Genomic DNA, 11,831 nt, shown 5'->3' with positions numbered 1-11,831 from the left:
GAGGTCAGGATCTCCTGGCACCTTCTCTCTCTGGACTCTCACAGCATTCCTGGGAAAGGCTGAGACCTGCACAGAACACAAACTGACACTTCTTGTTTTTTTCAGACAATGAACCCAAGCAGGGAGTTCACTTCTGCTCCTCTCAGTTGGTATCTGTTTGTAGTGCACAATCCAAGCATGTACTGCACTCTGTACCAACTAATAGTGCATGATGCTCTGGTATGATGTGAATATTGCTCTGCTTATCTATGGTCTGTCTAATTTACCTTCATGAGAAATGTACATTAACAATATATATCTATTCTTAAATTCTTCCTCTGGTAAACTAAAAAAAAACCCAAACCAAAAACACTCAACCAGGTAAAACACCACTGAACAGAGTTTGTTTCATTTTGTTTCATTGTTTGCAAAACATATTTTTTTCTCCTGTAAAATGAAAATAATGCAAATTTTGGTTAGCAACAGGGCTCTGATGTAGCACAGTTTTTAATGGAGTTGTGTGTGAGCTACACAGTGTATTCTGAAGAGAAAGAATAGAAATCTTCTTATCCCCCAGACTGAATTGTGGACTTTTTTCCTGTGTAAAACCATTTTCATGGGAGAAAATCATACAGGCACAGTTGAATGGTCTAATTTCCTGGGTGGCATTCTCTCAGGCAAATCATTCCACATTCTTAAACAATCTACAGTGTATCCTTTAATAACATAAATTCAGTGGGATCACTTAGGAACTCTGCTGCTTCCATTTCTGTGTTTGCCAGCTGAATGAAACAGCGAAAGCATCTTGGAATCAACCTATTTTTGTACTTTTGTCCCCAGGAATTGTTTTATTGCTGGTTAAATTATTGTGTGGCACTGTAATTAGGCCCAGCTTTCGAAACTAATCTTCCTGCTTGTGGGGTCTGGCTTTGTGTCTGCTCAGTGGCATTGAGAGAAATTAAACCTGAGAACCAAGTTGTGCCCTGCACGTGTCGTTTGCCATCGTGACAACAACGGCTTTGCACAGAGAATTTTCCAACCCTTCCTTTCTCTGAGAGCCTGGGAACAAGATTGCTTTGGACATTTTTCAAGCAGTTAAATTTGATTTTTTATGTAAAGCCTGACTGCTGTCAGGAGAGACTGCTGCAGATTTCTAAGGCATCCCTGTAATTGCAAATATAAAATGCAGCAGAGCAATAACAAATCAAACTTCAGAGTTAAATAAGGTGAATAATTGAATCAGAAATACAAAGCCTTTAAAAGCTGCCCTGCTGGCACACCCAGCTGTGTGTGTTTGTCCCACAGTCACCGTCAGCTGTACCTTCAGGAAGCTGTTTCCTCACCAGGGATAACACAGGCTGGCACCAGAGCTAACAACTGTGCCCAGCTCACAGGGCTGCAGAGCTCAGTGGGCAGGTGAGTGTGGCTGGAACAGTTTCTTGTGGTGAACCAGGACAGTCCCAGAGCCACCTCCAGGGATGGGGATGTTCCAGGGAGACAGGACTGACCCCTCCCTGAGACAGGGCTGGGAACCAGCCAAGGATCTGCTGCCCTTCCCAGAGGATCTGCTGTCCTTCCCGGGGCACCACAGCTCGGATGGCAGAGCTGGACCCCTCAGGTGCCCTTGGGCAGCATGGGGGTGGCTGAGCTGGGCGCTGTGCCCACCCCTGTGCGATGCCCAGGGCGATGTTGGGCAGTGCAGTCGCTGGTGCTGCGGCTCAGCACGAGATCACCAGGGGGTTGGACAGGGACTGGGGGCTCTGCCCCTGCTCCAGGGGCTCCTGGTGGAGGAGTTCACAGCCTGCCAGCTCCTGCTGCAGGGTATCCAGGACTTCAAACAGGTGGGCTTTGCCTTTTAAGAGAAAATGGCAAACATTAGCATTGGAACGGAGACAGACAGTTGAGTTTCACAATCATAACAAGCTCCTTTCTTCGTAGGTGCCATTTCAAGTAATTATCATAAAATGTCTAAATTTTGCTACCAAATAATGAATTCCTGCCCATAAAAAAAACGTGAGCAAAACTGTGCTTGACTGTTTTCTCTGCCAGTTCTCTTCCTTCATACTCTGCCCACTGAGGTGTCACATACGGTGTGAACAAAGACTATTTCATGTCACAACTGAGAGCTGCCATTCCAACCATCCACTTGGACGGCCAAGGCAAGATGTTTGATTACAAACACTTAGGAGAGCTGCTGAACTCCTGCCAAGTGCAGAGCCAAGCAGTGGGAGCAGAGCAGGTGAGCTGTGCATGGCACTGGTGGTGCAGAGGGCACAGAGGGCCCTGCCTGGAGGTTTAGGGAGCTGAGTTGTGCTGCTGTTCCAGGGCTCTGTTTCAGCAGCATCACTTCAGTCCGTGTTCCTGTAGCAGGATCTTCTGGGCAATGTGTGCTGTGAATATAAACAGTCTCTTCTGTTCTCACCAGAAGAGCACCCACCAGACCTGTGGCTCAGTTCCCCTCTGTGTTGGTGTCCTGGAGCCTAAAAAGTCTTTGCCTCCTTCTCTGCTTCCTCTGTGCTGGAACAGCACAACCTGTGCCCTGGATTTCTGGGCAGGAGTAACAACGTGGCTTTGAAGCTGCAAAACCCAGGAGGGTTTGCTAATCCCTGTAAATGAAATTCTCCAAATCTAACCCCCCAGGGCGCATCTGGTCTTTTATAACCTTGTCTTCGACTCCTGCCTGCCTATTTTAAAAGCACCTCTGAGCCATGTTCTTGGTACAGGCTGTTCATTTCTGGAAGGTAAGTACAAATGTTCTGCTGATGGGAGCAAAGTAATCAAACCTCATCTTTGGGGCTCTGATCCCTGTGTGGCTCCTGCAAAGGCAGCCCTGGCACAACAGAGCACTGTCAAGGGACAGAGTCTGCAAGTTTAATCTTCATAAGAGCAGCACCAAAGGTTGTTGTTATTAGAGGAGTGCAGGTCTGGTGTGGTTTCTGCACAGAACTATTGTGATTTGTGTATCTGGTTAGTGTGGCAGCAGAGGAATTCAACACACAGTGGGATGGCAAACCCCATAAATAGTTGCCTCACATGGTCATGTTTTCCACTTGCTCATATCATCTGCAAACATTAGTGGGGTGCTGAGTTGCTCTCCTAAGGCAAAATTCTGCCTAAAATTTTTCTAAACGAGTGCCCTGGATGTTTTTAATGTGCCACAGGCTAGAAAGCATCACTTTCTATAGGTAGTCTCCTCACAAAGTACTTCATTCTCCCCAGCCTGTAAGCCCAGTATTCGAAATATCTTTTTCCTCTTCATCTGTGTATTATCTGGTATTTGTCCCAAAAGGATCCTTTTGAGCCTTACACATGATTTATTTGCTTACCAGGCTGGGGGGCACGGCAGGATTCCAGAGTGCTCAGCAGGATTTTCCCCAGGGCTCTCTTGGAGATGTTCTGTAAAAAACCAAACCAATGTTATGGCACAAACACATCCCCCACCAGTTTACATGTATGCAACAAAACCTGTGTGCAGGGCATTCGCATTGGCAAGGTAAACCAAAATGAAACTGAGTCCTGAGTAACACAAGACTGCATGTTTGCTTCACTATCGAGCATTTTTATCTTACACACTGCCCAGATAATAGCAGGTTGTGGAGGGCTGCAATTCATTCATGTGGTTGTAGAAAGAGAAATAGCAACTGTTCAGTGGAAAAATACAGAATTTTCCAGAGCTGTGCCTAAAGAAATCTAGAGGGCAAGAAATGCAAGCAGGGCATGCACAGCAAGGGCTTGTTGAGTGTCTGCCAGGCCTGGGTGGGATGTGCACGGATGGACCTGGTGGTGTATCTTGGGATGCAATCAATATTAGCCAAAGTAAGAGCATTGTAAAGACTACTTGGGATTTGGATGGCCTTTTCCAGTGGTAGCTTTACATAAGAAATCTGCTGGGCCATTACATCACGTGCCTGGGGAAGCAGACTGTCCTCCCATGCTGTGTGATTCTGGGACATGGGCTGGCAACCAGACTAATGAGCACTTGGAGAGCCTGGATCTACAGGGACACCTCGGTCCTGTTCCAACTCCAGGAGGGGAAAATGGGTGGCAGCAGCTCTGGGAGAAAGATGCTGCACCCCTGCAGTGCAGGCAGCGCTGGTCCTGCTCTCACTGCCACTGCCACTGCTGTGTCATCTGCTCGGCTGCCCGGGGCACTGTGCACAGGGCACAGCACTTCGTGCCAGGCTGGGCTCACATGTGGGCTCTGCAGCACAGGGGGAGCTTTAAACAGTCCCACCAGGGCTGTGTGTGCCTGTGGACACAGCCAGGGCTTGTGGCACCTCCTGCTGCAAGTGAGGGGCTCGGGATATTTAAAACATGAAGGTGAATATGGTGGGCAAGTGACACCTAAACCCACGGGTTCTGCTGGATAAGCTTTTTTTTGTCTGAAGTACATCCCATCAGGGGCACAGGGGACTCTTGTGAGCTGCCCTGGGGATGCTGTGAGTGATCATGTTGGATGTTGCCAGCAGGGATTAGCAGCAGGTGCTGCTGTCACTGAGATGGGGTATGTTGCGTGATGGGCTGTCCCTGAGCAGAGATGATTTGTGAGAATACAACTGACCAGTGAATGACACGCTGGTCAGGCCTGACACAAAAGGTTATCATGCTTGTTGCCAGTCACAGTCTTTACTAGTTTAATCCTTCACTGGATTCTTACTGACACACGTGTCAGACTTGCAGTATGAAAGTAGAACTTCGATGTCAAGTGCTAAAAGAAGTGACAGAGTGATGAGGGATTGCACTTGCTCCTTGGATTCACCAGTGGAGCATTCGTGGACCTCAAACAAAGCAAAATGATGGTCTGAGGAACCAGTCTCACCTCACCCAGACTGGGCTCAGAACTGATTACCCAAGGAATCAGTTGGTGACAGTCCAGTGCAGCTCCCAACACACTCAGTGTCCTGCAGATCATCCAGTTTTCCTCTCTTTTGGTGACCATTATCAGTCCCAAGCAGGAGATTCAAACTCCTCTTCCTGAGGGCTGAGCTGCTGTACTGGATGTACTGCTGAGGTGTTACTGCATCAGTTTTGGGAAGCTCATGGTTGGATTATGAATTGGGTAAGAAACTTTGTTCAAAAAATGCCTCATTGCTGTATAAAAGAGGGGGTTATCCCTTTAATACTGACTCAGTCTTATATTAGAATGCCCTGCCCTAGAAGGACAAATAAATCTGATAGAATCTGATTCCTCACTATTTTCGTTTTCCTAGTTTCCTCCAAATGTTTGTTTAGAGGGTAAAAAGCCTTGAGATTCAGCTTCAAGGAGACCTCTGGGCTTCTCTCAGAAAGTCAGCCCCAGCTTTCTGCAATCACCAGGCACTTCCCAGGGCACACACATGGAAAAACATGTCGTGCTGTGAAGGATTTTGCACTTAAATAGAAGGGATGAATGTACTCTTTGGTTTGGGAAGGACACTATAAAAAGCAGTTCTAAGGACACTATAAAAGCAGTTCTAAGGACACTATAAAAGCAGTTCTAAGGACACTATAAACCCCAGTTGTAAGTCTCAGGACTGCTGTCTTGCCTTACCAAGTCTCGGAGTTGTTGAAGAAGCTGTAAAACATCCAGGAGCTTTTCTTCCACCAGCGACAGCCTCACTCTCTCCGTCTCCAGCATCTGCAGCTCCATCTTCAACAGCTCGGCTTCCTCCACCTTCTGCTGCAGCTCCCCCAGCACTGGGACTTTCACCTGGACAGGGACACAGGCAGTGAAAAGCCCTGGAGCTTTTCCTTTCTTGCCCAAGAATTGCAAAGCTGAGTTTCCCCCTCTATGTGGCAAATGCCAGTTCACTCCACAAGAGTCTCTTGAAAGGAAGGACATTTCTTTAACATCCCACAGGAATCAATAATTGTTGGGAAATGGATACAATTCACTCAACACTGGGTGCAGGCAGATCATTCAGAAGTTTTAAATACTATTACTGCTATTTCAGCTTCCCAATCTTTTTCATTCCCCTTTCCTCCCCAAAGCACAACCCACTCGTGTGCCCTCACTAAGGTTATCCTATCTTTGTCTTGCAATCCCACATAGCAATCATCTGGACGTGCAGTGAAACAAGAAGGTTATGTCTTTAAAGCTAATGTCTTTAAAGAATTTTGGTAAAAGAAGAAGAAAAAAAAAAGTGTCTTAAGGAATTAAAAAAAAAAGGGTTTTGGCTCTGCTAAACACTGGCAGCATGTCCAGACTCAGCAAGACCTGGACAGTTCAGAAATCCTGGGCAAGAGGAGTCTCCTCAGACCTGGACCTTGCAGAGCTCAACTGACCTGTCAGTTGTCTCAGACCTCTCTGTGAAAAAAAAAATGTTCAGGTTTGCTTTTTGTTCCAATGTAAAACCTAAAAGTGACATATTTTGAACTACAAAGCTGCCACACCATTTGTAAAAGTAAATACCTTTGTCTGTCACAGAGCCAGGCCTGTGGCAGACACATGGCCAAATTGCTAAAAAGAGCCTGAAAAGCATTATTCAAAAAATATAGCACTTAAATTATTAATTTTAAACTGTTGAGAGCACTGAGAGGTTCCAGGTTTATTAATAAAAGTAAACCTACCAACCATTATTGTGCCTGATACTAAAATTGTACCTTTTTTTTTTGCAGTTTTTTCTTGCAAACACAATCAACATATATTCATTAACTTTACACTGAAAAATAAAATCATGTAGGGTAAATGCCAACTGTGCTGGCTTTGATAATCCCTTTTTGTTGTCATCTTTTTATCTTCCTTGCAGGTTTAGAAATAAGGAGAGAGTAGATTTGTGTGTGTGTCAGTGTAAATTGCACCCTAATGAATTTTAACAAATGAGAGGGAACTTCAGTTCCCTAAAACACAAGTGTTATCAGAGTGAAAAAGAAAATGACCCCTGATCCACACCACGCCTTTTAGAAGGTCATTTTATTCTCTGACAGTGCTGATGGGGTGTGTTAATTGGCACTTATTCCTCCATCAGATGGAGACCAGCCTGTTCCATCAGCTCCCCCCACCCTCTCCATGCCCTGGGAGCGCTGCAGCAGCTCCAGAGGTTTGAAATCCCTTCCTCTGGTCCATCTGCCAAGCAGTGATTTCATCTGCCCTGTCTGCAGAGGAGTGAATTCAGTGTGTGTTTTCCCTCACCACAGTGCAGATTGTCTGTGCTTTGTGAATCCCACCAGGGAAGGGGCTGGAGCACAAACCTCGGGAGAGCAGCCCAGGGAACTGGGCTGGAGCAAAGGGGGCTCAGGGGGGACCTTACTGCTCCTGACAGGCACCTTTTGGAGGTTTCAGCAGGTGGGGCTGGGTCTCTTCTCCCAGGTAAGATGGAAATGGCCTCAAGTTGCACCAGGGGAGGTTTAGATTGGATACTGGGAAAATTTCTTCACCAAAAGGGCTGTCCAGCCCTGGCACAGCTGCCCAGGGCAGGGGAGGAGTCCCCATCCCTGCACGGATTTGAAAGCTGTGTGGATGTGGCACTTGGGGACGTGGGTTAGTGGTGGCCTTGGCAGAGCTGGGGGATGGTTGGACTCGATGGTTTTAGGGGGTTTTCCAACCTAAACGGTTCTCTGGTTCTATTCTGTGATTCTACACCCCTAGGGAGCTGTTCTGGTCCCCTGCGCAGCCAAGGCAGGGTCATCTCAAATACCAGAGAGGGAAAATGGACTGCATTTGTTCTTGTTACTGCTGCCTTTTCCTCCTCTTGGTCTGCACTGCTCCCACAGAGCCCACTGTACCTGTATCTGCACCGTGTCTCCCGTGCTGTAAACTGCTCACAGACTGCTTCCCCCACCAATTACACCTCGGCAGCCACCTGGCCACCTGCAGGGCTGCTGACCTCCTGATGCCTGTGTTTCATTTGCACACGTGGGTGTGCAATGGTGGTCTTTAACTGCTTGAGGAGAAAGCAGCTCAGTGCACCATTAAAACATCCTCCCAACCTGTTCTCCCCAGCTGGGCACCTGATGTCACCTCAACACTACAGAAAATAATTAAGCATAACCTGCTTTTGAAACCTGGATCCTGAGGGGATCAGGATGGTCAGCAGTTAAGCCACGGGGCTCAGAGGAGCAGGTTTGTTCTTAGCTCTGTCCAAGTCCCTCAGCAAAGCCTGGCTGGGGATCTGAGCCTTGTTTGTGAAATGCAAATATTACTTTGCCCAATTCAAGCTCTAGGGAAAAGTCAGCTGCTGGTACCCAACTCTCTTCTAAAAAGGGGGGGAATGTCACAGGGCAAACCTGAGCTTTGGAGTAGTGGGTACAAATATGTTCAGGAAAATTAATAATTAATATGCCAAAATCCCCTAGGGAATGTGAGATAAAATCATTGTGTTGTGCTCGGCACAGAAGCTGAAGGGGCAGTTTTTACAAGCAATGAACCTGAGAAACATTTTCAAAAAGGGAAGAAAACAGTAGCAGAAGGACAGACTGAAGTGCTGAACTGTGCTGTGCAATTTATCTTCTAAATCATGTCCCCCTCGGAGGACTGAAGAATGGCAAATGGAGCACCAGTTTTTGGGATGGTCTGAGGAACAGCAAACCCCCTCAAATCAGTAAATCTGCCAGGCAATGGATAGGAACTGGAATGGAGGAGGCACTTGGTGAATCCACAGAAGAACACAGTGAAGAATCTATAGGATTTCTCCGGAAGGGTTTATGAATATATATGAATGATGTTAACTCAGTTGACAAGGGTGTGTTTCAAATCTGCAAAAAGCTTTGGACAAGATTCATCACCAAAGACTAAAAAAAAAAAAAAATATTCATTGCCGCAGGGCAGGAGCACAGATCCTGCCAGATTTAGGGCTGGTTAAACCCTGGGGCAGAGCACAGAGACCAGGACTGAGGGTTCCTTGATCATTCTCAGGGTCTCACAAGGAGCTGGGCTAACACCTGAACTGTTCAGCACAGTCATAAATTAAAAAAGTGCATGGCAAAGTGGTTAAGTTTGGTGTCAATACAATTTTCTGGGGGGCAATCAAAACCAAAGCTGCCTGTAAAGAATTAGAGCAGGAGTTCACGAATGTGGAATAGCTCTGGGCAATAAAAGATCAGATGAAATTCAGTGTCAGTACTGCAAAGGGAGGCAGGTAGGAAAGGCACACCATGCTGTAGGAATGCAGTGATGGTGGGAGGGAGATCCAGAGGGTCTGGAACCTCCTGAACACAGCTCAGCAGCCAGCGCACTAGAATACTAAACACAACTGTTGTCACTCAAAAAAAGAGTAATAGAGCTTGGAAAGTACGTGGAAGAATCAAACAGAATAACAGGGGTAGGTAAAGGCTCCTCTACCAAGGCAGATCAGGAATGGTGATAACTGAGGGAGCAGTTCTGGGAGGAAGAGTCTGCAAAACGATGAGGGAAAAATCATCTGCTGGTTCCCAAGTGCAAAATCCAGGGTGAACAGCTCCAATCCTGGCCATTAAACAGGGTGCTCCATCCCACACCCAGCTCAGGAGGTGTCTGTCCCCACTGCCCTGGGAACACCCCCTGCACTGCTTCTCTTTGCTCTTCTCTGAGCAGCTGAAGGTCCATGATGTTGGGATGAACTTCTCATTTGACCCTCTATGGGTCATAAAATAATTGTCTTTTTAATTAGGCTGGCAGTTTGTGTGCAAGCATTTACAGAAAATAATTGACATCTCTTTGCAACACTACCCTTGGCAGGATATCACTTTATTCTCAGAATCACTCGTGTTTTCTCCATCCATCATCCCCAGGTCAACACCCTGCCTTCAGCAGAAGCTATTTTTAAATGTTGGGCTGTTGGAAAGCAGAACTTCCTAGACATGACAAATTTCAGAGCTCTTGCATCCTCTGGTTTTACAGGCCTTAGACTGAAGCAATTACCAAGCAGCATCTGAGAGTGCTGCCCTTCACTTGCCTGCTGAGGTTGTTGCTTGTTGGCCTTGTTGTTACTTGTCTAATTCTGAGCCCTGAGCAGGTGCAAATACAAGTAAATAGAACAATGCATAAGGTAATTTTGTCAGGTTCAGAGAAAAGTGTTGGTGGTCTATTTATGAAGTCAAGATATTTATTTCCAAGGTACTCGATACAGAGCACTTCTCAGCCTTCCAGTTTGCTTTCTGCTGATTACAGGAGCAGACACCTTTTTAAAAGGAATTACTTATTATTTGTGTGTCTGTTTTGTAGCATCACCCCCTTCCCCTATAACTGCACACAAGTGTAAATACTGGCTTAATAAAAGTAGAAGGGCTTAAGAATAAATTCCTAACAGGCTCCAAATGATTAATCCTGCTGATACCTAATTCCTGTTGCAGTGAGTTGGTGCCTCCCTGCTTGTCTTTAAATCGAGACCAGCAAATTCCATTTTCCTTCTGGAATTCTGTACCAATCTATTGATAATGGTGCTTTTCCAAACAAGGTGCACAGAACTAAAATCCATCAGCAGAGATGAAAAAGAGGGCAATACGGTACAGCAGAAGAAGAGTAACTGTGGAAAAAGGGATTAAAAGTGGCACTACCTAGAGGAAGGTTTTTCTGTGGGCTGGTGCTCAGAGGCACAGAAGGAAGCTTTGTGTTGCTCTAAGGAATATTGCAGGGGGAAGTTGTCACTGAATGCTGCAAACTGGGTAAGACACAAGTAGGATTTTATCCTGGTTTTAATTTTTTCCCCTCAGAAATAAACTCATTTAGTCAAGGGAGAAAATAATATGAAATACTGATAAATCACAAGCGATGGCGATGTTTAAAGAAGTTGAATATTTTACCCTTTAAATATTTTACTGATTCATAGAATCCTTTCAGAACTACTGAAATCTTTATGCTTTGTTCAAAGATGGAGCATAAAATACTGAACAAGCACTAACTGAAGCTGAGGAGAAATGCACCTGCACTGTTTTTGTTTCACAGAAGGATTGCTGGCACTGCAACCTGTGCCCATCAGTGGCTGCTGTTTGCAGTATTCAAGGAGTAAGATCACATGGCACTGCTGGGATATGGCACTGAGACTTTTGACTACATGGTTATAACCTCTGCTGAAAGGGAGCTGGACATGCTGCTGAACCTAATTAATTTTATAACTAAACCTAATTAATATTATATTACATTACATTATATTATATTATAATTATACTATTATATATTCTATTCTATATTACATTATATTATTATATAATAAAATATTTAATTATTATTATTTATTTTTATTTATATTTATTTGATTATATATAATATATTTATTTAAATATTATTATTTATAATATTTATAATTATAATTATATTATTTATAATATTTATAATTATATCATATTATTATAACTTAACCTAACTAATTTTATTTACATTTATAAATATATTGCTCTAGGCCCAAGAAACAGCCAGAATAAACTGGCTGATTTGCTCCAAAGGATTCCAAAACAGTGAGTTCCTGAGTCTGAGTCAGCTGGAGGGATTTATTGCTAAACTGCTGTGCTCCCAGGGAGGCTGGATGCACATCTCACCCTCCAAAGGCCGTTTCAGGCAGGAACCAAACTCCAAATGCAGTACAAGAGGAAAGCATGAGATGTTTGAGCTGACAAGTGAGAGACACCAGCAACAGAGAGCAGAATGACCAGAATAAATATAGATATATAAACATTCAGCTCCATAAAGACACAAATAACTCTTCCACGCTCATTACCTCTTCCATGTGTGGTTCCAGGTTTTTCCCCCCGTGGTCCCCGGGCTCCAGCTGCCCCGGGAGCTGAGGGAGCCCCTCGGGGGGCTCTGCAGGGGCTGCCTCACAGCCAGCAGTGCTGCTGCTCTCCAGGTAAGGCATCAGCTTCTTCCAGCTCTTTCCATCACACCTGGATGGGCATTAAAGGCAGAAGGTCAGTGACACCAGCGGGGATAGGAAGGGCCTGGATTTGAAGGCGTGTGAGGA

General features: G+C 45.3%; 1 protein-coding gene across 1 annotated transcript in view; it reads right to left on the bottom strand.

Moving 5' to 3' along the window:
- Positions 1-615: 615 nt before the first annotated feature.
- LOC114070151 (EF-hand and coiled-coil domain-containing protein 1-like) overlaps positions 616-11,831 on the bottom strand; it is a 15,526-nt gene continuing 4,310 nt past the window's right edge. Inside the window, exons 3-6 of the mRNA XM_027907399.1 lie at positions 11,589-11,754; positions 5,510-5,668; positions 3,306-3,375; positions 616-1,831 (exon numbers count right to left, since the gene is read on the bottom strand). Of these exons, the coding sequence (XP_027763200.1) occupies positions 1,698-1,831; positions 3,306-3,375; positions 5,510-5,668; positions 11,589-11,726 (501 nt within the window). The 5' untranslated portion in view covers positions 11,727-11,754 and the 3' untranslated portion in view covers positions 616-1,697. The remainder of the gene's footprint in view (positions 1,832-3,305; positions 3,376-5,509; positions 5,669-11,588; positions 11,755-11,831) is intronic.

The sequence above is a fragment of the Empidonax traillii genome, unplaced genomic scaffold (genome assembly GCF_003031625.1).
Source record: "Empidonax traillii isolate 1590-97213 ecotype Southwest subspecies unplaced genomic scaffold, ASM303162v1 scaffold1450:size106763, whole genome shotgun sequence".
Classification (NCBI taxonomy): domain Eukaryota; kingdom Metazoa; phylum Chordata; class Aves; order Passeriformes; family Tyrannidae; genus Empidonax; species Empidonax traillii.
This window is presented reverse-complemented; position numbering and strand designations above follow the sequence as displayed.